The sequence below is a fragment of the Microplitis demolitor genome, chromosome 3 (assembly GCF_026212275.2).
Source record: "Microplitis demolitor isolate Queensland-Clemson2020A chromosome 3, iyMicDemo2.1a, whole genome shotgun sequence".
Classification (NCBI taxonomy): Eukaryota; Metazoa; Arthropoda; class Insecta; order Hymenoptera; family Braconidae; genus Microplitis; species Microplitis demolitor.
Genome location: NC_068547.1, coordinates 19,904,380 through 19,931,242, shown reverse-complemented (window position 1 = coordinate 19,931,242; position 26,863 = coordinate 19,904,380). Strand labels below are relative to the sequence as shown.

At 31.7% G+C, this 26,863-nt stretch overlaps 2 protein-coding genes across 12 annotated transcripts in view; one reads left to right on the top strand and one right to left on the bottom strand.

Moving 5' to 3' along the window:
- The window catches only part of LOC103580192 (serine/threonine-protein kinase mig-15), a 31,334-nt gene extending 11,262 nt beyond the window's left edge, over positions 1-20,072 (bottom strand). For 3 of the 11 annotated variants that reach the window (XM_014442712.2, XM_014442713.2, XM_014442716.2), the window contains exons 1-15: positions 18,667-20,072; positions 17,677-17,742; positions 12,382-12,438; positions 11,150-11,194; positions 10,781-11,063; positions 10,321-10,532; positions 10,000-10,228; positions 9,490-9,753; positions 9,202-9,380; positions 8,637-8,657; positions 7,088-7,285; positions 6,336-6,439; positions 6,026-6,099; positions 5,004-5,083; positions 2,564-3,586 (exon numbers count right to left, since the gene is read on the bottom strand). In XM_014442712.2, coding sequence (XP_014298198.1) covers positions 2,564-3,586; positions 5,004-5,083; positions 6,026-6,099; positions 6,336-6,439; positions 7,088-7,285; positions 8,637-8,657; positions 9,202-9,380; positions 9,490-9,753; positions 10,000-10,228; positions 10,321-10,532; positions 10,781-11,063; positions 11,150-11,194; positions 12,382-12,438; positions 17,677-17,742; positions 18,667-18,732 — 2,901 coding nt within the window. In that variant the 5' untranslated portion in view covers positions 18,733-20,072. The remainder of the gene's footprint in view (positions 1-2,563; positions 3,587-5,003; positions 5,084-6,025; positions 6,100-6,335; positions 6,440-7,087; positions 7,286-8,636; positions 8,658-9,201; positions 9,381-9,489; positions 9,754-9,999; positions 10,229-10,320; positions 10,533-10,780; positions 11,064-11,149; positions 11,195-12,381; positions 12,439-17,676; positions 17,743-18,666) is intronic. The other 8 variants (XM_014442714.2, XM_053737663.1, XM_014442721.2 and 5 more) reach the window with 7 other exon arrangements.
- A 1,550-nt stretch (positions 20,073-21,622) lies between these two features.
- Positions 21,623-25,831, top strand: LOC103574539 (protein kintoun). The gene is made up of 3 exons (XM_008554006.1): positions 21,623-22,224; positions 22,545-24,223; positions 24,999-25,831. Exons 1-3 carry the CDS (start codon positions 21,694-21,696, stop codon positions 25,348-25,350), a joined length of 2,562 nt encoding a protein of 853 aa, XP_008552228.1. The 5' UTR covers positions 21,623-21,693; the 3' UTR covers positions 25,351-25,831.
- Positions 25,832-26,863: the final 1,032 nt, after the last annotated feature.

Below are 26,863 nucleotides of genomic sequence, written 5' to 3'. Positions count from 1 at the left end.
TAAGTAAACTAATGTAATGTTTTTTTTCTCAAGTTTCTACTTTACACAATAACGTATAATAACGTCACATAAATTGATATACACGTGCTGATCATCACGTTCTATACGTATACATATAAATGTATAAGTACGTTAAATGAGGCAAATACAAATACACATTGTTACATATACTTATTTTTTTCTCCATCCACAATGAAAACGTGCAACTATTTCGCGTCATCCTCATGCCAGTTTTCAAAGCATGCTTTTATGTTCATGTTCATGTTCATGTACACATATAATAATAATCCACACATACGCATATACATATATATATATGGTGTAAAATGTTTTTATAAAAGAGCAAGGCAATGGCTGGTTGAGATGACGACGATGTGAAAAAGTATATTGTATCATAACATAACAATCAATTGCAATAACAATGTCTTTTTAGGCATTAAAAAAAAAATTATAAATAAAGCAGGTCATGCAACGGTCTTCACGATCATCATTATTATCATTATAACTATATTATTGTTATTATTATTGTTATTCTTGGTCGTTTGTCAGACGCCAATTACAACAATTCGATGCCGATGAGACCTTAAAAAAATTCACATTCACGCTATTTCTTCTGATCTTCTCATTAGATTCTTTTCTTCAGATGTCGCTTTTGTTATTATTTTATTTTTTTTTTTTACTGATTGCTGTATTTTTTTTTTTTAATTTTAAGATTATGATCTTCTATTGGCAGTTAATCGTGAATTTGTGGTCAAGTTGCAGTTCCTTCGTTAAAGAATGGCTTCATGCATGCTTTATACATAGATATATATATATATATATATATATATATATTTATATGTATATGTATATATATACATATATCTGTAGTAGCAGCAGGCACGTGAACATGTGGTTGAATGAATGAAGAACATATATGTTAGCACAATACACACATGGTTATTAATTTATCACTCGTGAAACATAATCAAAAGTCTTTGTGTTACTAGTTGAATGAGAAACTGGTCTAACCAAATATAGATTAATTATTTTAGTACTATAGTTATAATTACTATTATTATTAATATTATTATTATTATTATTATTATCATTGCTATGATAATTATAATTATTACTTTATGATTGAACGTTGACTATTCAGTCGACGCGTAAGAATAGAAAAGATAATTGGGAAATAAAAAAAAATGATTTATATTAATATAATATTTTTTTTTCCAAATTGATTGAAGCAAAAAAATAAAATTGGTTAGTGGATATGGAAAATAATTTTTATAATTTTTTTTTTTTTTAATGAAGGGATTAAATTTTAATTGGATGAAATAATAATTTAGTCTAATAATTTGAGGGATTTTTAATTACTTTTTTTCACCGTTCGTTATTAAAACACCAGCTTTGTCAGTAGTTAATGCGTGCAGTGATGATTAGCGTACACGAAAGCATCGCGAACCTCATGCGATTAGCTTTCATTTTTGTTAGTTTTGTTTTTTTTTTTAAATTTTTCATTTTATTAGTTACAGTTTAGACAGTCGCGTAAGCGAATCCCAACATTCATCTGCGGTTATATGTGAAGTAGCAAGAGTATAATTAATAATGGAAATGAGTAAGTAGAGGGAGAGATTGATTTATATTCAGCATTTTTATTTTATTTTAAATTCAAATGGAGAGGATTTTTAATGTGAAATGTTGAAGATTATTATGTTGGTTATGATATTGAAAATTGATGGAAGTCTCCCACATCAACTGTTAAAATACACGAATCAGAGTCTAATGGTTTATTTTTTTTATTTTTACGGATTCTAAATGGAAGTTTTAAGTAAAATTAAATTGATAGGAATTAAAATATTAAATAAATATAGTATTGCACTTAATTACCAGTTATAATATTGGTTTTTAAGTAAACTATTATGGAAATGACAGTGAAATGATACGATAGCAGTAGCAAATTTAATAAACTATTTAATTATTAATAATTAATTCATTAATTTTCACTACTCGTATAATCAAATTTTTAATTAACATACCAAGGAGGTTTTTCTCGATTATTTAAACCTACAGTATCTATAAATTGATTATTAATTATCTACATATTTTTAAATATATAAAATAATAAATTATTAAAATTTTTTTTTTTAATTTTTTACTAAAAATAATAAATCAAAATAAAATCAGAAATTATCAATTATTTTAATATAAAAACCTCCTCAATAACAGTAATAAAAAAAAAATCTATATTATAAAATGCGTCTACCTTGTACTGCCTCGACTATATAATTAAGAATAATAATGATAATAATCTATTGATATATTAAAGTCATTCGTAAATAAATATTATATATCCGTAGATGCGGGAAGTTATTATCAAAAAAAAAAAAAAAAAAAAAAAAAAAACAGTATAGGAAATGAGTTGATAGATAAAGTATAGCGTAATGAGGGCATTATATTTATAAGTAAATAGGATAAAAAAATAAAGAGTAATAAAAATGATGAGGTACTAGGTTTCTAGGTTGACGAGCCAATGATCTGGCAGACGGACAGGCAGTCAGGGCTCGTCGACAAGACTGACCTGACTGATAACCGGGCTGTACTCGCTAGCAGTTGTACTAGCCGTCGATTTAATAGTCCCTCCATCATCGGAAGAAATTGTCGTATTAGTGGCATTCAATGAATTTGTTGTCGTTGGGCTACCCGAGGGTCTAAAACTCCGTCTTCTTGACGACGAGTCGTCAGCAGCAGTAGCAGCAGCGCGTAATAATCTAGCCTCATGACGTTCACGTAAAAAGTCTTGCTGTCTACTACTGCTACTGCTACCAAAAACAATTTCACTCTCTGTTTTCTCTCGTCTTGGCCGCTGGAGTAGTCCACGACCAGCGTTAGTGCTCGTCGGCTCACGTCCATACGAGAATTCGGTCAATACCGGTTCACCAGGTGCCAATCCGCTGGATTTTTTTCCTAATATACCGGCAACACTTATTTCACTTCCACGTCTATTGCCACTGGAAAATATACTAGACCGTGGCTCGGACTTTTGCAGATAAGCCGAGTGTCGCGTTGATGGAAAAAAGTCAGAATTTTCCCGCCTGAATGCCCGTGCAAACGCACTAGAGTTTCCTAATTTCGAATCTGATTCCTGACGTCGATGCACGGCCTTAAGTTGTGATGGCTGTGACTGTTGAGACGATTTATGATTACTCTGTTTATGTTGATGATGAAGTTGAGATTGGGTCTGAGGTTGTTGAGCTTGAGACTGTTGATCTTTACGTCTCGAACCAGCGGCTTCGTAGCGCTTCAATGTCCTATCCCCCGAGGACGAGGACCTCTCATCACTAGCAGATTTTCCGCTGCTGCTCGCCTCCTGTTTCATTTTATCCAACCTTTCGTTACACCCTTGAAAGAAGCGAGTAAAGTCCCACTCCTTGAGGAGCAGCTGCTCGTCAATCTCGGAGTGCCTGTTGCTCGCAACTACCGCTCTATCGTCCGTCGTCGTTGTTGTCTTACTGTTGCTATTTGTCATTGCTGTCGTACTTGTTATTGTTGTTGCTGTTGATGTTGTTGTAGTTATGGTGATTGTGGTGATTGGTGTTAATTTCTACTCGACAACGACGAACGTATAGAGAAGACGGTAATCGAATGGTCGGGTAATGAAACAGTGATCAAGAAAAAAAAAGAAACAAAAAAAACGATACGTAGTTTGTGTTGTGTTTTATATGATTGATGTTTCATTATTTTATCAAACTTTTTAATTTACTTATGGATGATTACTGTATTGTATTTTTGTCATTCGGTTTTTTTTATTTTAGTTAACGTATGTTTTATTGTAAACGAGTTGTCGGTATTTAATATCAACGAGTGGATAGAGTGTTTTATTGTTGCAAATGAATCGTTAAGATATTGCGAATGGTTGAGTGCTTTAATTAAACATGTGACATGTCAACAAAATATTTTTTTAGTCCATGTAATTTAATGGATGAGTTGTGATGGCCGGTGATGGTTATAAAGTGGCTGGTGGTTTGATGTATGTAGAGTGCTGGCAATTAATCTGCCAATAACTGTGATACATATATATATATAAATATATATATGGTGTCATATAGGCTCGAGCAAGTATCATACAGCAAGTGAGACTGTGATGTATGAAGAGCCGACACGAAAAAATGAATTTTTTTGTCATCAATTAAATATTTTTTAATTTCATCGGTTAAATATTAAATCAAGTGGAAACTAATTAAACTAATGGAAATTTTATACTTTTGAATAACTAAAAATTAACTTTTTTTTGTCGAGAGTTATTTAGCGAACTGCTTTGTAAAGAATGTATGAAATCTTATTATTTTCATAGAATTTAAAATAAAACTTTTAAATTTTTTAGTTGTAATAATTTGGAGTATTTAGTTTTCAAATATTTGTTAAACTATGTAAGTAAAACTTCACATAAATAATTTTATTACTGTATTATACTGATTATAAACTTCAGTGATAATTTAATATTTTTTTTTTAATTGTGAATGTAAAAGGAATAACAAAAAAATTTTTTTCGTGTACTGTTTATAGTAATGGAATGAAAAAAAAAATGAACAAAAAGAAAAAGGTAATTTTGACAGGCATCTGAGATGATCGTGAAAAATTAGGCCTTGAAAAAGGCTTCTCAAACGCATGATATGATGACAAGTACTCGTTCATGCGTCTGGTTGCATCGCCTCGATGATTTGCAATGTATTAAAAAAAAACAAGAGGAAATTTTCGTGGACCGTTAATTTAATGGCAGTCTATCGTCACTTATGTACTTAAAATAATAACAGTAATATAATAATAATAAAAAAAAATAAATAAAAAATAATTACGTATATAAACGGTCATACGACGTAATAGTAACGTGTAAAATGATACACTGCAGTGCGATACATATACAATAGTGCATATATATATACATATATATGTATGCAAAAATTAGCTACGATAATTAAATTTATACTTGCACTCTCTACTGATAAAGATAAAGTACTCACTCTTTTCATGACTAGTGTACGGTCACCAGATTCTTCTTCGTCTGGAGTTGGTGGTAACGGTCGATTTGGCGCGCCACCTCCTTTAAAAATAATAACAATAATAATTATTTTCATATTTATATTTACATACCCAAGTAGCAGACTTGATTTTGTGACATCTATAGCAGTTTTTTGACATATCGATAAGCCACCAAAATGTTAACAAAATCATCAGAAATTTGTGTCACCGGAAAAATATCTGCTTAAAAAACTTGACACAATTGACGGCAAATAGTAAATTACAAATATATGTCATCTAAATAAGTCCATTTTTTAAAGGAAATTACTTTTCTAAGATGGAAAAGAAAACACAAATTTCTTATGACTTCTAGGACCAACATCTGTATGTCTTATTTATACAAACAAACTTGGCTTTGAGACAAAAAAAATTTGTCATCCTTTAAAATGACATCTTAAAGTTGTCTCTTTGCTACTTGGGCAGAGGTAGGAAATCGATCATTTTTATTCTTAACATTTACAAATTGAAACTTCAGATCATTCATTCTAAAAAGAGCGGTGTTAAAAATGAACTCAATTTAATACCGCGCGGTGTTAAAATGAAATAACACTGGAGTTAAATCAGTGTAAAAAAAAATTCCATGTATAGAAATTAGAAAAAAAAAATATACTACATATAAAAATTTAATGAATATTATCAGGAGGGAATTTCAACTTTGTTATGTACTTATTTGTTATACGTAATTTTTTTAAAAATTACACAATTTTACTTCCACCATTTTAATCATCCATAGTTTAATTAATTAATAAAAACACTCGTCAACTGTTAACACCCGTAAAGAATATTTATACCGGCGGCTTATTTTAACACCGATTTCGTTGAAATTTAATACCGAAAATATTAACACCTACACCGCCCGGATTTACCCCGTTTTTTTTTTTACAGTGTGTAAAACAAAGTAAATGATTTAATTGTTTATATTTTACTATTGTATTTGTATAGTAATAATAATTATTACTCTTACCTTCATGGTGATTTTGGGCATTGTGCGAAGAGGATGAGGATGAGTCTGAAGACGGTCTGAAAGCAAATTCAGGACTGGTACACGTGCCACAAAAATATATAATTCATCGGCGATTAGAGATGAGACGATGGACAATGACGATAAATGATGATATTCAATGATGTACGTACGGCAAATAGTATGAATGCGATGCCGTAGGTCGATCAAATGTCAGTTGATGAGTGATTAGAAATGAAAGATGAGTTATGAAATTTTTTTTAAATTTTATATAAATTACCATTATTAGTGTGAATATGGATATGAAACTTACAGAGGTTTGGGTGGATCACTGGCCAATAGTGTACCGTCATTACGTGCATTATTCCCACTAGCGTCTTCAAAGTCGTCGTCGCTGTCACTCTCAACAGATAGTGCCTGAAAATTATAAATTTTTTAAATAAAATTTTTATTTTCCATAAATTATTTTATGAAAATATTTATAATTATAGATAATAAATAATCTTAATTAATAATAAATAGCTATAGTGAATTTACTAAGAACAATAAATTTTAATATAAAAAAATCGTGTACCTTAAGATCAGATCGTTTTTCGCGCAATAAAAAAAAATTGCTCAGTAAAAAATCTACTGACGACTGGATTTCTAAAATGACTCGCATGTAGGTCCTGGTACTGCTCATTAAAAAGTCAAATTACATATATTTTTTTTCATTTTTTCATTGCGCAAAAAACATTCTGATCTTCAGGTACACAAATAATCCACAAGAAACCCAAAAAAAATTTTTTTATAAAGTGGTGCTGACAGTGAAAAATAAACCCATATAAGAACAATAAAAGATATATATCTATATAAATCTAATATAACAAATACCATAGTAAGAAGGTATTAATAAAAAAGAGAAGGTACGTAATGTTATCGTACTAATTAAACGGGATGTTGATTATTTGTTTGTGTCTCGAGTAGTGGGCAGCATTTTGTTTGTTTTTATTATTATTATCATTATTATCATTATTTATTTTATTTTTTTCAGTTGCTGATGTTGTTGTTGTATTGCTTGCTTACTTGATCAAGAATACTGGAGGACTGAGGCATCTGTTTGTTGTTTTGTTCATTATTGGCGACAGGTTGAGCCGAATGTGTTGCCGCATTTGCCGATTGTGTTGGTGCGGGGCTCTTGTGCTGACGATTGGGCCTCGGCGGGGCTTCTGGGCCCTGTGACACACCAAGCTCGTTGAGTTGAGCACACAGCATGTCCAAGTCCTACCACCCAACGCGCACACACGTTACCCCGTTAGTCACAATGTCATTTTACCAATTTTACATTTTTTTTTTATTTTTAATTATCACATTGACTGATTTATTATTTATTTTTATAAAATATTTATGTTAGCCGCCTCCATATTTTTATTTTAAAAGTAACAAGTAGAAAGCCAAAGTTATTTAAAAGCAGTATTCTGTCAAGTAAAACTGATTTAATAATAAAAATTAAATCATCAGATTATTATAGCGGTTGATTTAAAATTAAACAGTTTAGATTTATACTCAATTTCATAATTACAATATATATTTTTTATCTTGTTAATTATGTATTCAATAGCTCTCTACTTAGCTAAGCAAGTTATGTTAATATTTTTTTAAATTTATCAACAGGTAAAAAGCATGGCTGTGACTGATTTAAAACGTCGTGAAATGTTTATTGGAAATCGTTAAAAGAATTGTTAGTGAAAGCCGAGTCTTTTTTTTTTTTTTTGTTATTTATACAGAGCGAAGCATAAAGCGTTGGATAATAGTGTGGACATCGTACATATATAGATATAAATATAAATACGAATATATATACATTTAAGTAGATACGTGGCAATAAATTATTACTAGTAACATGCAGGTCATATTAAAAAGATTTATAAATAAAAATAATAATAATAACAATAATAATTAAAATTATTTTTCCGTAGCTGATAAATCTTTCGACAATTAATATACACGCTAAAAAAATGATAACTATTACCATCTTACAACAAGATATAAATAAATGATTACCATCTATATGATAATCATTATCATGCTTTTATGTTAACTATTCGTCTTTCATAGAGTAATATTTACTATTGCCATCTAGATATTTCTTATTTCTGAAAAATTTTTAAATTTTGCTTTCTGAGATAGTAATGATTATCATTTCGGATAAGAATGCTTACCATCTTCGATAGGAAAAGTTGACATAAAAGAATGGGAAGTAATACCATTTTTTTAGCGTGTATTAATGCACTGTAAAAAATTGGAAGTGAATTCGGAGTGATCAAGAATTTGATTCAAATCCGAATTCACTCCGTCACTCGGAGTCCTGGAGTTTTAAAAAAAATCTCCGCATACGGAGTAAATAGGGATTTTTTTTTAACGGAATGATGTAGATTTTATTTAAACCCGCATTCACTTTGATTCGGAGTTTAAATATTAAAATAAACTCCTTTTAGAAGTGAACTTCACTCCAAGGGAATTAAATAGACAGTCATCTGCTCTGCATACACTCCGTTAATTTTTTACAGTATGTAAAAACTATTTAATAAATAATATAATTAAAAGCGAGAGGAATAGTGTAGTGCGCTCTTACCTCCGGCCTTCTTGGTGGCAGCTACAGATTACATGTGAACATGGAAAAAAAGAAAATAAAACAATAAAAAAAAAGCCAGATACATTTAACATCAACAATTACAGAAAAAGATATAATTGATGCAAATGTATGTGGCTTGTAAGTGGGGTAAGGTGGCTAGGGCTACATAATTGTAACTCTAATAAAAAAAAAAGTCGCTTACATGCAGCCGCTAATTATATATTATGCCAGAGTTGGAATTTAATCGGTCGTGCACTGCATATAGGAAAAATAAACTAGAAAAGTTTATTGTCTAGCGTATAAATACTGAGAGGTGTGTGAATTAAAAATATAAAGATAGAATCATAGAACATATTATTAAAGTGATTATTGTTTTTTTTTTTTAAGTCTGCATCATACATTTAAACGCTCGGCGGTTTGCATCAGAACAGTAAACGTGCACTTGCAACGTCGCCTTGATTTTTTTTTAAACTTATCTATTGTCTTTTATTGTAATGCTTTAATAGCTAGTTGACAATAATAATGATAATAATAATACTATTTATTGTGAATAAGCATTACTTACCATAGGTTTAAAAATATGACTATTTCGCTGAGGAGCAGCTTGACCGCCTGATCCGCCGCTGCCGGCTCCACCGGAATTCACCGCTGGATGATGATTAGACGGTGGAGTAGATACTTTGTGCGGCTGTCTTGGATCGTCTCTTGGAGTCGGCGGTAGAGGTCGAGAAGGCGGTTGTGGTTCTATTGTAATAAATGTTTGACCCGAATAAATTTAAACCGTCAGCAGATGCTGTCATTTTTTTATTTTGTCATTAAATTGCAATGAGTATGAGTGTTTTCTTTTTTTTACCAATAAGTCTGTGAGGAATAGCCGGTCGTGCTGGAGGGCCAGGTTCTGGAATTTCTCTTTGGCCTCTACTTGACGGTTTTTCTTTGTTCGGATGCGCTGGCTGCTGGGGAATGTCCTGGGTCAACGTTCTACCCTCTTGAATCTGTTGGAAATTACGACGCAGTGTATCTCCACCGGGTGCTTGAACTATTGAGGATGGTTCGCCAGCCAACGCTGGTTCATCTTCCTCATTTTCGCTGCCGCTGTATCGATAATCATCTCGTTCTGCGATAAAATAATAAATAAAATAAACATATAAAAGAGCAAAAATAGATAAAGCTAAAGTCTGATAAAGAATAAATATTATAATAATAATGATGATGATGATGGACAAGAGCTATTGATTGTTTGATAAATCAGCAAGTAAATATCACTCAATAGCTATCAAGTTTGCTGATAGATGGATGGAGATGGGGCTTGGATGGGATGGTTGGTTTATGATAAATAGATAAACCGATAAAGCTATCTTACCTTTCTCTTGTTTACGTTTCTTACAACGATCGATGTGGTCTTTCAGCTGTATCCTTACTTGACGCTCCGTCGGCTGGTCCCGGATGAATGGATGCTTTAGTAGCTGCTCTGTATACGGCCTTTGATGATAATCCTTTACTAGGACCGTTTCAATAAAACCGTGAAATTTCTTGGCCCATTTTTTAGACTTTAATCTCGGTGGCATATTACGTGGAATTAAAAATAGAGCCTGTAATAATTTTGATAATGTTAGTATTGCTATGTAAACGTGTACCATTGTTTGGAATTTAATTAAAACAACCTGAAGAGTACAATACTTACTCTCATGGGATGTAAATCGCAGAGAGGAGGCTGTGACTCGGCCATTTCAAGTGCCGTGATACCGAGAGACCAAAGGTCACTTCTATTGTCGTAAGTTGCGTCTGGATTTTCATCACAAGCGATAACTTCGGGTGCCATCCAATACGGCGTACCAATGAATGTATTTCTTCTACCGATTGTACGATCTAACTGTGCACTTACACCGAAATCAACTGTAAAATAAATTTTAGTAAATTATTAATTCATTAAATAATTAATAATAATAATACACTGTAAAAAATTTAGGAGTGAGCGCGGACTGTTTATTCGCTTAATCTCCTCGGTGTGAAATTTACTCCGAAGGATAGTTTATTATAATATTAAAACTCCGAATCAGAGTGAATGCAGATTTAAATAAAATCCGTCAGTACTCCGAATTCACTCCTAATTTTTTACAGTGTAAGAATAATATTAATCATACCTAGTTTGACTTCAGCATTATCTGTTAATAAGACATTCTGTCCTTTAATATCCCTATGAATGACTTTATTACTGTGAAGGTAGCTGAGTCCTCTCAAAATCTCTCGCGAGATATAAGCGATCCACTCCTCCTTTAAACTTTGGCCTTTTGTTGATTTAACTAAATCAGTAACCGAGCCAGCACCGCAGTACTCCATAACCAGCCACAGCTGGTCATCTTTGCCCGGTGGTGATTTTTTAACAAAAGCTCCATAATATGTCGCAATATTTCTGTGATTTGAATACTAAACAAAACATATTCATTCATTAGATCAATAGATCGGATACTTACTAACATGATAAATCCTTAAATAATTTTTTTCTAGCTCACCTTTTTGAGGACATTGATTTCAAGTTTTATTTCTTCTTCTTCGTCCTGCAATAAAGTTAAAAAATTTAATTATTATTTTTTTTTTTATAAGCATCAGATGCATTAACTACAGATCGGGATTTATAAATAATATATTATTTTTATTAAAAACTAATAATTATTTCAAGACAGTTTTAATCCTTTTTTAGAGGAATTGAAAATAGAAAAGCAAAGAAAAAATGTATATATATGTTAGTGTACTTGTAGTATTAAAGATCATGAAACGATATTGCGTATCGACCGTTAAGTAGGTAAGTAGAGTCAAGATTAGCTCAGGCGTTATATCAAATAAAAATGAAACAAGAGTATAGTTTTTCTCTCTAAATGCTACAATTTTAAATCCACTATTTATTTATCTATCTGTCTAAGCACTCAATAATTTATTTTATATCAATCTCATTAAATGGATTAATAATAAATAATTACTGTAATTCAAATAATTAAAAGATTCAGTGTTTGATTTTGATTGCCCATGATTAGTTTCGTTATTAGCAAATTTCCGATCAAGTTATTCGTAGTAAAATTCGTCATCGTTCATTTAAAACGCATACCGGATACAAATAAATGCACACTCATGTTAATATTTTATTTAATGTGTATGTAGGGTCATCGCTGTGTACAGATTCTAGAGTATCGTAGTGTAGACGGTATTACTGTTGCGATGTTTTACAATCATCGGGTTTTTTTATCTCACGCGATTAATTGGAAATCGAGACTGTTTAAGAAAAGAGAAAAGAAAAAGTAAGAGAGGGGGGGGGTGAAGAATGGAGTCATAAAAGCAAGTTAAGCGACTTCTGTTAATATAAGATATTCGGTAATCAGCAGCAAACTCACGGGATTCTCGGAAATTTTTATCGCGAGTATGAGTAATCAGATATACTGGGTCATTACAGTAAATTATTGTTTCTCTGCTATCAATGTATACAATTGCATTTAACTTTATTTTTTTTTATCTTAGTATTTTAGTTTAAGTAAAATTTTTTTATAAAATAAAGATTAAGTAAGTAATTAAGTGTTTGTAATCACGTTAGTGGAAAATTTCAAATGATTTAATTTTTTTTAAACGCGATAATTATCGGTATTTTTATGGAGTTTTAATAATGGTAATTAAGAAGGTAAAGAGATGGAGAGATAAAAATGGAATAAAGTTCATTGACTGGATATTATTATATTGGTTAGACAAAGGTCCTCACCTCCGTGACGTCCATAACTTTAATGGCCGCCAGCTGACCCGTTTTGGTGTGTCGGCCCTGTAAAATAAAATATAAATAATCATTAAGAATATAAATTAGATTAATTTATGTTATAGTTGATTTGATTTTCATTTGTCTAGACTGATCATTTTTTTAAATATTTTTTTTATTGGAGCAGAAACTTTAAAATTTATTGTTTAATTTTTCGGGTGGAAATTTTTTTTTATTCAAATAAATTATCTGGGAATAATAAAATAGATTTGAATAATAAATATGATGTCCAATAATATGTAATAAAAAATTACAAATTCCTTAGTAATTTTATTACTGTCAATTTAGATTTAATGTCTGAAAAAAAAAAATTAATAGCAATAATAAATAAATAAAAAAATGATTGATAAGATTTTTATTAAGCAATATATATATTTATACGATTGATAAAACGCAGGTACAGTGTATTACATACACAAAATCTAACGGTGTCTACGTGATGTAAAACAGAAATGCATGAGTAGTTGAAAGGAGTCGAATAATAACAAGTATGCATGTATGAATATATGTATGTGTATATGATAGTAAACACATCCAAAATATATGACCAAAGCGTATAATAGCAGACGTGATATCGGTTTTCATTCATCGTAAACTCTTCAGTACCATCATGATGTCAGACGCGCCCGTATGTCAACGGTTTCGAGTTTAGATGTACGTAGCATCTCATACATGTATATAATATACCAACCTATCATTGCTTAAAAACGAAACCTTCTTGGTATATATTTATTGCATACATCTATGTGCAAACAAACTCTATACTCATATATAATTTTATATACGAAGGCAAATAAGCGTAACAAGAGGAAATGAGGATACATTTTTAGGTCTTCGATTTCCGTTGTGTCCTTTTAATTTTTTTTAAATTTTTATATTTACTATTAATAATATATTTTTGATATTATTAATCGTTCGTTAAACTATATGTTTATAATATATGATAAAAGTATGTTAATTAAAACGATTTATATGTACATATGGAATTTTGTGCAATGATATGCCGACAATATCATACCGGTGCATCTAAATGCCGTGTGTCATAAATGAAATCGTGTAAAAGTTTGCGCAAGCGCAGAGTAGTAAATATATATGTGCATGTACATATATGTAAAGTATTTTTATATATATATATATATTTGCTATCACTGTCGTTGTCGCGGTAACATATAACGTGGAATCGTCGTCTTCGTTGCCGTCAAACACTACGTAGTGTCATCGGCCCCAAGCTACACAATACTCACATACACACATCCATACACACATGACACACACGTGTGACGGTGTAAACTGTCTAGGGGGGCTCCAATCTCCCTACGTTCTCTCTTTTTCTCTCCATTGGTCTTGCTCTATCATACGTATTCTATTTTCTTGATTCTCTCTTTATATTATTCCTCTTGTCGTCTACTCGTCCTTCCTCCCGGTTTTCCTCACTGATAAACCCGAGTACTGCGGTAAAACTCAAGTCCATCACTTACACATCACATCATCAAATAAAATACATAATGTGTAATGTGTCTCAACTCGTTTTATTTTAAAAACTAAACATTTCAGGCTCAAGTGGATATTCACCAACTATCCACGTTGTTAATTTTTTTTTATCCTGCAGCTTCAAGTGCAAAGATGTAAAAGAGAAGTTGAGTAGAGTAAAAATGATGAATTAATTTTTTTTTTTTTTTTTTATCAACTAGTTTTAAAAAAATAAAATTATTTAATTGAAGTATATAAATTTTTTATAGAATTTTTTATTTTAATAATTTTTTTTTAAATGATAAATTAAAAAATTGCAGTAGATTAAAATATCTAATACTCTAGAATATATTAAAACATGAATATTTAAATTTTAATCTTCTTGATAGTAAAATGAATAAATTAATAATACATAGTACTATGATTTAACCACGAAAAATATATTCTTTATTCTTTATTAATCAACTCCTTGACTCAACTTCAAACTTCTCGAGTAAAAAAAAAAAATAAGATAAAAAAAAAAGAGGTCTACTTTAAATCGGAAGTCTTGTACAGCGAAAGCTACGAGAAATTCTCTCATGCCTCTCTACTTCCCCCTGAGAACAATCATTAGTTTCAATAGACCGGATAGAGGTTGTCAGGTCGTTGACTTATATTTTGGCACCGCTACTTTTGTTTTACTTAAAATTTTCCCAAACGCCTTATAAACCACCTCCGCTATTTCTTCTTCTTATTATCATTATTCATCTTCTCAACACACTAAATAAAACCCATGCCAATGAAATGTTCTCCGAGTAAATCGTTTGCTAACTAATAGATATATGCCCACGCTGAATTTTTTTGAATTTATTATAGCTTATTATTCTTTAATTTAATAAGATACTCCTTGAGTCATAAACACATATATCGTCTCTGAGACATTATTTTTGTTATTTTAATGTGCAACGTGAAACTCCTTATGTCTTTTTGCTATATTTCAAAGAAGCCCTAAGAATAATGGCTTCACAATGCACAATATACACTTGACTACTGTCTTTAAGTCTTTACTTTTATATATATACATATATATAATATATATTTATATATTATTGAGTCGTCCCCACGCATTACAAGGACGAGAAGCACAAGGTAAAATTTTTTCAAGGTGAATCATCATACTACACATACATATTATTCCTTATACAATAAATTTATACATATAAATTTTTTTTTATTTTCTATACTTTTTAATACGACACAATACACGTGAGAAAGACTAGGTTTTTTTTAATCCTCAGATGAGACTTACATTATTAGTCATCATCGACCGAATGATCGCCCCCGTAATTTTTCAACCAATCGATCAAAGTCTTTTTTATTTAAAATATCTATCCGTTGATTATTATAAATTATCCAGAACACTCGTTTAGTTATAAATATAAATACGGTTGACATTGATGGGAATTTAAAAAAACTAACTATTATTGACGAGGGTTTATAAATATACATATATATATATATATATATATATATATATATATATATATATATATATATATATATATATATATATATATATATATAATTGGTTGTGTATGTAGATGCATATAAAAAAAAATGATTTTAATTAAATTTACGGTGGCAGAAGTCGGGAAGTGAGGAAAATTTTCTCTTGTATTTCTCATGATACTCTGGGCAGCATAATATGTGATGTGGATATGCACACACGATACGATGCATGCGAGTTATTTAGCCCCTCGCAAATATACGGAAATAGAACGCGACGACCACGGGCACTGCGAACTTGACGTCGTAAGAGTACAAGTGGAGAAAAATAGAGGATAAAGAATAAAGAAAAGTAAGGAAAAGAAAAATAAAGAGAAGAAGAAAGAGAGTGAGTGGGCTGCAGTCCACAAGATGAAAAGTATCAATGGCAAGCTCTACTCTACTCGCAACGACACTCAAAACTAAAATATACCTTTGAAAAAATTTTTTTATATTTTTTTAGGTCGATCGATTATTTTATGCTTTACTTTGTTGCCTTTTAAAAATTCTTTGTGTGTATAAAGTATTTTTAGTTTTTTTATACTGTTTTTTTTTTTTTTTTTTTTTTTTTTTATATTTTTTTCTGCATTTTATTTTGGATGAACGTACTGAGAAAAATTATGAAGAGGAAACTAGTAGAACAAGAGGTAATAACTGTCTCCAACGAAACATAAGTTTCGCGGTAGAATGAGAATGAAAAGTGGAGAATTTAGAGTACAGTAGTGCAGTTTAAAGTTGAGGAAGACAAGATTTCAAGTTGTAATATAATAAGTAGTTGGTGTAATGGTGTTTGGTTGCGTAGTGTTGGATTGTAAGTTTCGCGGTTCAGCTGCTAGTGCTGGTGGTACGCTAGTACGGATGGCTAAGTCTGTCATGAGAGCAAGTAAAGACATAAGAGAGCCAACCAAAAGACTACGACGATCACGACGACGATATGCGTGCGTGCGAGAGTAGTAGCTACTTTTATATACATTTTTCTCTTTCTTTCTCTCAGTCTGTTCTCTCCACGTCTCTGTGGTACTAAACTCGCGTGGGAGTTATACCGCATGCCAGAGTTTTTCTCTTCGACTTGGCAATACAATATTTTATATATATATATATTTTTTTTTATTAAACTGCTTGATCAAACGAAATCTTGGTTACAAAAAATTATCTCTAGGAATCTGAGTTTAGAAAAGTCATTTTCGTCTCGTAACTTCGTAGTAATAAATAAAAAGTTAATGAAAAAAAAGAAAAAAAATGATTTTTAACTGTTGAACGATTTATTTGTTGAGAGTAGATAAAGTGATTAAAATGAATGTTGAAAGATAAAAAAATGATAAGCAAAAAAATTTAATACCATTGAACTACTGTTGCGACATCCATGAATGACACACAGATCATACGGTGCATTTATTTTTTATGAATGACACATTCGCGTAAAAGCTTTATAGCCGAGCGGTAAATAGAGAGCAATTTTTATTCTTTATACATCAAACGACCCGGTACAAATGCTTCTAAAGAGAACATATATATGATAATAATAAAAAAAAATCTCTGCTCAACCTGAATTTGTAGCCAGTGCATATTGTATCGACCGGCGAATCGCCTACGTAAAAAAAAAAATAAATAAATGATAATAATAATAATAAGTAACTCGTCAGACACGTTTTCGAGTAGTAAGCAACTTTCGTGGAACATTTTAACACGCGTACGCACAAACGCTCCAAAATATCGCGGTATGACAAACCGGAAGTACCACTATAACAATTTAATACTCAATACAGTTATACAATTAAAAGAAACTAATAAATAGATACTGAAGTTAGCTGACGTCTAATAATTTTTGAACTTTTTTTCAAAGCAACAAATTATAAAAAAAAAATATTTGAAAACAATGCACCTATAGCTTTTTAGATTTTCTACATGTGCATATTTGTATTATTTTTTTTTTAATTCATTTAAAAAAAAAAAAATCTGAAAATTGTCTGCTAACTGCAGGATCATATAAATAAGTAACGACACTGGTTAGCCGACGTCTAATAATTTTTGAATTTTTTTTCAAAGCAATGAATTATAAAAAAAATATTTGAAAAAATTGCACCTGTAGCTTTTTAAATTTTCTACACGAGTATATTTTTAGTTTATTTTTTTTTGTAATTCATTCGTTAAAAAAAAAACCGAAAATTGTTGATTGTCTGCGAACTGCATCATGTAAATAAGTTACGAAAAAAATGAATTAATAATAAACAAAAAATTAGGCATTCTCACCTTGTAAACTTGACCGTAAGTTCCATTGCCAACGACCTCGATGAGCTCGAAGATGCCAGCTGGATCCTGTGGACAAATAAGTTTATTTATAATATTTATATATTGTTAACATTAACATTCATAATGAATGCACGCAGTCATATATATATTTATTATATTAAATGCATGTTCATGGTATCCCAACAAGTCAGAGGCATATTTCATAGACATATTGATGACGCATTACCAAAGAATGACTGTGTCTCTTAACACTTGCCTTGCCTGGCTGCTTTATTCTACTACTACATTATTCTGATTAACTCAACCGACAATTCTCGTGAATAACCGGACTTTGTATCTAATCTAGAATAGGATATACACTCTAACATACACCATATCTACATTTATAAATATATATTTATATAATAATAATAATAAAATAATAATAATGCGGGTAGAGGAGAAATCATCCGTGTCAATGACGATTCAAGATGACAATGATCGCAAGTACCATCAACTTCTTTAACTCCAATCATCATCCATTGCTCCAGATTCTTATTTAACTCTGTACTGATGAAATTCAACATTCCTAAGACGTTTTCACGTATCTAGTATCTAGTACATACGAAACCCACCATTACCATTTACAAATATAATTTATAAAATTAAACCAAATAAGAAATTAGCATAGCTGTAACATAAACAGAAAAAAAAAGTTAAAAAAACCGGACTATCACAACAATTAAAAAACTTTCCCCTCCGAAACTGATAACTGCGTAAATACTTACTCACAACTTCGATAAAGTAATTAAAAACAAAAACTAATAATTAAATCCTGAGTAAAAAAAAACATTATAAAAATCTAGTGACAGAAAATGTCTGCAAGTCTACGATGTGGAAAAATAAAAATAGATCAGCTTTAAATATAAAAATTGTTTAATTGGTGAGTTGATTTAAAGAGTAAAATGAGGCAGGATAATCTGTAATGTCATGTAAATAAATATAATGTACCTTGAGTGCATTCAAGTCGATGTCGTCGAGCGAGCAGTTAACGCTCGGTGCCAAATTATGCGCCATCTTGATACACGACTCGTGTTCTCTTACTCTCTCTGTTGTATTAAATCCTCAGTGCCCCTCTTCTCTCTCGCACTCTCTCGTTTTCTACCACTAGATTTCAATCTACCTAAAAATCTCTACCACACAACTATTACACCCGCACTGCACGATTTTAAAAATCACTACTCAAGTAATAATTATTGTAATAACACAAGACCGTCTTGTAAGTAAAACCCGTGATGAGGGTTACTATTAAACATTAATAAAACACGTTTGTAATATTAAACATATATATATATATATGTGTGTATATAATATAAGACACGCCCGACACACCCGCAAAAGGGCCCAAGAGTATTTATATTTTGTTTTAATTATTTTTCTGACTCCTTTTTCTTTAGTTTTAGTATAAAATGTGACGGGCAATACCGCGCACGGGCCTCGTCCCCGCCTCTACAACACTGGCTGTCTGTCCGTTCTCTATATTCTTCACCAGCAGCAGCCTCTCTCAATCTCCCCGTTGTTTCTATCTCGTAGGATATCACACACTCAACTTAAACATGTACACATCAGCCTCGATACAATAAAAAATATTTTTAAACAATAAATTAAAAACACTAAAAGTTAACTCCGTTTACTTGTTCTGTGTGTGAGTGTGCGTGTCTATTTTTTAAAAATCTTGTTTTGGCGCACTTGGGTGTTAGATGACATCCGGGCTTGCAGATGACGGTGATGGTGCTACGGAGATGATGTTGGTCATTGGTGATACTGGATGCTGGGTGAACGCCGCGCCAAGTCACACCCGGAGCAGCACATGGCGAATAATCCCATGAAAACTCCACACACTGTCAATTAAATGCACTAGCAGCAGCAGCGGCAGATTATTTTGAGGAATTGATAACGACATGTACGATGATAGACTCAGCCAGGAGGTATATTAAAAATGTCCTGGTGTCTATTCCTGCTCCAGTGCTGACGTTCCAATCAACTGTGTATGTACTGTGATGTATTGGCTCGTGTTTCTCTTGATGTCTTGTCTCTCTCTATGGGTCTCTACAAACTTGAGAGGCCTTGAAAGTTTGCTTGGATAGTTTATATACTTGATACTTGGTTGGTTACTTGGTTGTTATATTACTTGTTAGTTGGGTTTTGGGCTTGATGGTATATGGTATGAATGTATGATGGTTGTTCCCCCCCACGAGGACTAACTTAATCATGTAGACAGCGCCTCTGGCGTTTGTTTAATTATTTCAACTGTTGGTAATGAAGTTCAATTATTTGTTTTTTTACTTGGTAATTTTAGCTATTTGTTTGTTTGACTTTTTGTTTATAAACAATCGGCTGCTTGTTTGCCATGACAGGCCGAAAGATTATTGTTTACACAATTGGAATTTTTTGACAGCTGAGAGGCGACATCTCACGGCGAGCTGATAAATTGGTTGGAAAGAGAGCAAGTGTGTTTATGTGTGCACACATGATGTGTTTGTAAATTATTTAAGCATTCAGGAAACTGGATAAAAAATTAGGTAGTGTCATCTAGATGATGGTTTTTGAATTACTTGACGGGTTAGCCGGTTTTGTTATCAAGAGGCGCTTAACTTTTTTTTTTATATTGAGAGCATGCGCGTATAATTTTCAATTTCGCAGTTTAAAAATCGCGCTTTCTTTTGAAAAATTTTCTATAGATTTTTTTTGCTGTGGGACATACCCTGATAGCACGAGTTGCTCGTCAAAAAGTTGGGATTCATTTGTTTGCAACCAACTTGACATCAAGTTGTCGACAACTCTAGCTTTTGCAATTTTTGCTACAAGTTAACACCAACTTTCTGAGAAAGTTGATGCCAGGGAAGAGCCGAAATTCAAAAACATGTTTCTGAGAAAATTGAAGACGACTTTCCGTCAAGTTACGATTGTCAACTTTTGCAACCAACTTTGGCCACCAACTTTTTCAGAAAGTGTCTATCAACTTTGGAATTACCAACTTTTGCGGCCAACTTGACGTCTAGTTGCGGCTGTTTGACGACAGTTTATCGCTAACTTGGCTATCAGAGTACACTCATTGTCATTAATGCCTGGCCCCCTGCTTGGTAAATAATTTATAGTCTGGAGGATCAGGCATCAATGACAACGAGTAGATGAGCCTATACTAAACATAAAGCTTTGAGAACAAAACACTACTGCCGTGTTGGTTATTAACTTTTACTTACTCGATAGCGCAGCAGATATTGTAGAGATCTAGTTTTTCAAATCTTTGTCCATTATATGTGAATGTAGCAGATATGAGACATTTTATAAATTTTGTTTGAATAAATAAATAAATGAATTTAAAAAAATGTGCGTACTTTTTTTTATTGAAGTAACTACGCATTTTTGAATTTTTGTTCTTCTTACATTTTGTCTATTCATTCAAAAATTAAAAAAAATTCCTACTTGTTACATTCTCACTCATTTATCTATTCACCTGTTTAATGCGCATGTGCAGATTCTAAACATTATCTTTATCGTTGACCACCGCACTACTAATTATCATTCCAATTAAAGTATACATACTCAGGTACTGCTGAAAATTTGAATAAAATTTATTTTGTAACCATTTATTGTCAATACGATTTCACAAAATGAGTGTGAATGTAGCTGGCAATTGGTAATTTTTTAAACTTTATGATAAATAACACACTTATTTACACAAAATATAATAGCGATTTAAATATTTTTGAATTCCCAGTTTGAAATAAGTAAAAATAAATATTATTACCTTTATAATAAAACATTTTATTTAATCTGAGCTACGTCGAGACCAGAGTATTTTTGAATGCGTGATTTTTTTAATTTCCGCGCATGCGCAGTCTGCAGCTAAACAGCTGAATCGATTAATCGTGAGCAGCATATATCGATAGGTATCGATTATACATTTTATTTAAAGAGTAGCAAAAGCAGTACTTGTGTTATTGAGTGTTATATTTTGTAAACAGTACCCGGAAAATGGACGCCTGTGACATACAAAAAGATAATTGGGACGAGTTAGAAGTGACGAGAGAAGAGTTTGATAAATTAAGTGAGTGTTTAAAGAAGGAGGATTTTCGTAAGCTGTTTATCGAGTACGCCGAAGAAGTGTCAAAACCTGAAAATCGTAAATTATATCAAGAAGAAATTAAGAAACTCGAACGTGAACGTGGCGTTGATGTTACGTTCGTAAACCCCGAGCCGGGTTACGTCATAAAGACTAGTTTAAATGGTGATAAGAAATGTTTTATAAATATAAGTAAGAACGACTGTGTTGGCAAGCCGACAAGTCAGCCATCCTATGATGTCGATAATGGACACCGTGGCCTGCAATGGTCTATTCCGCATACTCTTGCCCCGCCGCGGGATGACCTCGATAAAAAAAAATCACGTTGCACTGTCTTCGATGTTGTCTTTAATCCCGATACTCTATATTTGGCATCGAAAAACCCGAGGTTTAAAGACATTGTTAATAACACAGCCTTGGACAGCGTCGAAAATAATTTTAAGGTGAGTGACCTCGAGTCTTGTTTCCGAGATCGTTTTGGTCACGAGTTTTAGAGCCGGCACTGATGGCGTTGCCAAGCCGCCATCGAATTTTCTAGAATTATTCGCTACTATATGTAGTTGCTGTCAATATTTTTTTTTATTATCTATGACCTTGAAAATAATATTTAATGTTTTTTTTTATCAGCTTGTTTTTAATTTTATCAATAATGAACATGTAATTATTGATAACTTTGATAGATTCTAACTTGGATTCGCAATCCAAGAATTTGATGTGATTATTATTTTTGTATAATTAAATAATAAATTTTTTTTGTCATCAGGTTAAATTAGATCGAAAAAATATAAAATTTCCAAAGATTAATTTCAAAGGAGTAAGTCAGTCAACTGTTATAAGAAAAGAATGCGAAAAATCACCAGAATCAACGGAGGAATCGAAAGATTTTGAGCCAGAAATTTATCAAAAATTAATTTCGAGTTACGACGAAGCTCGGGAGAAATACAAAAAGAAATTATCAGTACAAGAAAAACCTTCACGTCCAACACCAGTTACAAAGTATTTAAATAACAAGACATCAGTTTCCGAGGATAATAAATACACAACACCAAAATTTGTAATAAAGCATCAGACAGATTTGGACCTTCAGGACTTTAGGAATGCGAAGGACTCGAAAATCTACGCGGCAACGCCTAAAAAATTGATTATCGTAATTGATTTGCCGCTGCTACGTGGCGCAAATGATGCGACCTTAGACGTACAGGAACGATTGCTGAGTGTAGTGAGCGAGAAACCAGCACAGTATCGACTAGAGCTTCCGCTGCCTTATCGCGTTGACCCAGATCATGGGAACGCTAAGTTTGATACTAGTAAAAAAAAATTAACAGTAACACTGCCAGTTGTTAGAGAGGTCGTTAAACTCACAGAGGTCACCAGAGATGACAGTGGAGTTGAGAGCGATCATTCTCCCGCTATTTCAGAGTCATCAAGCATCGATACTCATGAATCAAAGATTCATTTAGATGACTTTGAATCAATTATCAATAATGTTGATAATATCAAGGCTTCCAATGGTTTGATAAGCGAAATCACATCAGTGGATTGTGATAAAATAAATTTAAATACCACTGATAACTCGATTACATCAACGAAAACCGTTAAATCTATTATCAATACCAATATTACGTATTCACTTCCGCATTTAAATTGTAATTTTTATGATAACACAATAGCACTAGTTATAGATGTCAAAAATGTCGACGCTGATTCAATTTGTTATCAATTTTTGAATGATAGCACGGCAATAAATATCGTACTGGTATCAATCGGTGCGGGTTTCTTTCCTGTCCACTACGCGTTGTATTTAAAACTCGACAGTGGGTCATCGTTTAATGAGGAGAGTATCAATGTTGAGCCCTGGGATAACAATGTTATTGTCAGTATTACGATGAAGGATGCTGACAAAATGACACGTTACTTTGTTGGATTGAATCAAGAGTTTTTGGAGGCACGGGATGTACCGCATAGAATATCTTTTACTAAAAAATATGAGGCTTTCTTGAGAACCAAGGATGAGGAACAGCAAGCAAATGATAATAATGTCGGTGTTCAAGTGAACCGGACTGACGACAGTAAGCAGGTTGTTATTGATATAAAAAGTAATAACAGCAATCAAGATCACATGGATTCGGATGATGAGTACTCGGAGACGAGGGCTGATGGAGAGAAGAGAGACTGCTTGCAGAAGTGCAGGTCCATTTCGGAGAGCAGTGGCGATGAGCTTCCAGATAACAGAAGAAGTAATAAGTCGAGGGGTATTTTGAAGTATAGACGGGATAATTTTTCTAGATCTGTTTCGGAGTCTAGTATTGATGATACAACTGGATTGGTGTCGTCAATTGAATTTAATTATGACTCTGTACAAGAACATTACTCGGAGTCTGATTGCTGCAGTTTGAAAAAGACGGTCAGATTTAATGATGTTGTATCACGACAATTATTCAGGTAATCTTTTTTTTCTTTGTTCGAAATATTTAAAAAAAAAAAAAAAAAAAAAAAAAAAGCTGATTGCAATTTTTAGGCCATTCTTAGACAATGCCCTTCTTCCCCACTTTCTAAAAATTTCAAAAAAAATTTATGCATTGATTGAAAAAAGGAGATCGTAGTTGCGATTCCATTGAGATATAGATTTTCAAATTTTTTAGACTAAAATTTATTCAACGAATTTCGTTTAACTCCTAATTGATGACAATTGTGAGTAATTTTTTAAAAATTCTATACCATCGGTGGAATTGCAACTTCGGGGTCTTTTTTAAATTAAAGTTTTAATTTTTTTTTTTAAAGCCATTCTGAGACTGCTCCCACTTTTTAAAAATTTTAAATGACTTTGAATTGTCATAAGTGTATCAACATTTAATCAATTGATTAAAAAAAATATGAAAACCTTAATTGAAAAAAGGACAGTGTAGTAGTAATTGTGCCGAGGTATAGATTAAAAAAAAATTAATTCCAATTGATATCGATTGGGAGTGAAACGAAATATGGAGAATAAATTTCAGTAAAATCTTCATGTCAATTTTGAAATTCGAATTTAAAAATTTTGTAGACTGAAATTTATTCAACAAATTTCGTTTAACTCCTAATTGATAACGACTCTAAGTAATTTTTTTTTTAATTCTACATTTCGGCGAAATTACGACTACGTTGCCTTTTTTTTAATTAAAGTTTCAATTTTTTTTAAAATTATTATAACTAATTATTATAAATAAAATATTTTTAGGTCTAATTCAAGTATCTTGGGACGAAGAAAAAAAAACCAACGAAAATTACGCAAGAAGAAGCAAGCACACGAAAGACGTATGAGCGAGAGTGAAAATTCCGAGACTGAAGATCGTGATAAGTACAAAGTAAACGCAACTAACAAAAATAACAAGGAAGAAAAAATAGTAGATAATAATGTAAAGTCAATTCTTAATCGGGATAAATTTTCGAGTAATAAATTATCCGACCAGGAAAATAATTATAACAATAAGTGTGATAGCAAAATAAAATCACAAGTCAGCGATAATTGTGATCAAAATTTAAATCAAGCGGAATTTAAAAACGATTTGATTTTTGATCTTGATATGTAAATCGAAAGAGTATATTTTTTTAAATTTTATTTTGCACTATCCTTATATTGTGTGATAATCAAATGCCCAAAAAAACAGGTAGTTGATGATTTTTTTTAAGACATGATTTATCGTAGCCATTGCGGAACATTCCCAGTGATAAAATATTAACACATTTATTATAATTATACATTTTTTTTCTTTTTTCGATTTTGAGCACGTTCAATATTATCATTATCAATCATATTTATACAAATATATATGTATATGCAAAACGTTTATAATATTTATAGTCGAGCATGTGACTACGTAAGTTTTACAGTCAGTTGTTAGAGAATATATCGTACTATTGATTAGTAATCATGGAATTTATAAATTTTTTGTTTTTTTTTTTTTCATATTAGTATAACAATATATGAAGTAAATAGGACCGTATTTTTCAATTTTACAACGATTGTAATAAATTTCAATCTATAATAATAAAATCCATCGTTAAAAAATATTTTTATTGTGATTATTCATCATTAATAAATCTTTTGCTACCATTCCTTTGAAGCCTCATCTATGGGTAAATGAGCATCTTATATTCTTACTTCTGGTTTGAAGATTTTTTGATCCTGATGGCCACACTTTTTCTTCAAAGATTTGCTGTTCACTGTTTCCGGACACTTTGACGTCAAGTTCTCTGCCGAAATTTTGACTACAATATGAGGACAACACTTACCACAAGTTGGCGTATCTCTACGCCCGCTTTTAGAAGACAATTGTACAAAAAATGTTGCTTAGAAATTGCGGGAAAAATTTTGAAGAACAAAAGTAACTTTTAAATTGATGACAAGTTAGCGTCAACTATTTGTACATCAAGCTTTTGCAATTAACATGACGTCAAATTTGGGCCGTAGATTACCATCAACTTGGCTATCAGAAGACATATGAGATATACTTAGATTCTATATTATCGGGACTCCGTTCGGTAGGTATCTTTTTCATCAACGTCTGTACATACTCAGATAACAGTTTCTCCGCATCTATCCACCTATTGGCTACTACTTTCTCTGTCAAATTGGCAATAATCTGCAGCCACAATATGAAGGCAATTTGACAGAGAAAGTTCATCAAGTTTTTATCAACTTTTTACTCGCCCACCATGGCATTCAATTTGATGAAAAGTTTTTTTTACTCTGATAGCCAAGTTGGCAGCAAGCTGTCGTCAAGTTGGCCGCAGAAATTGGTATTTTCATAAGTTTATCGCAATTTTCGCAGAAAGTTAGTGGCAACTTGTAGTCAATAGTTACAAAGCTGCAACTTGTCGTCAAGTTGGTCACAACTAATGTACTCCAACTTTCTGATCAGAAAGTCTGGCTACCAGGGTATACATCAAGATTTTTTATTACTTCTTGCTTTTGAATTTAAATCAAAATAATTGTCTTAAATTTTGAATATATTTTTCAAATCTTTAAAATCACTCTCTATATCAACCCACTCTACCTATTTAAAATATTAAAAATTTTCCAAATGTATCTCCATAGATTTA

What these genes read in the sequence shown, in the direction of transcription:
- LOC103574539 (XM_008554006.1), top strand. Translation starts at nt 21,694, where the DNA reads ATGGACGCCTGTGACATACAAAAAGATAATTGGGACGAGTTAGAAGTG. An exon ending in GCGTCGAAAATAATTTTAAG is followed by an intron (nt 22,225 to 22,544) that starts GTGAGTGACCTC and finishes TTTTGTCATCAG; the next exon opens with GTTAAATTAGATCGAAAAAA. An exon ending in GTATCACGACAATTATTCAG is followed by an intron (nt 24,224 to 24,998) that starts GTAATCTTTTTT and finishes AAATATTTTTAG; the next exon opens with GTCTAATTCAAGTATCTTGG.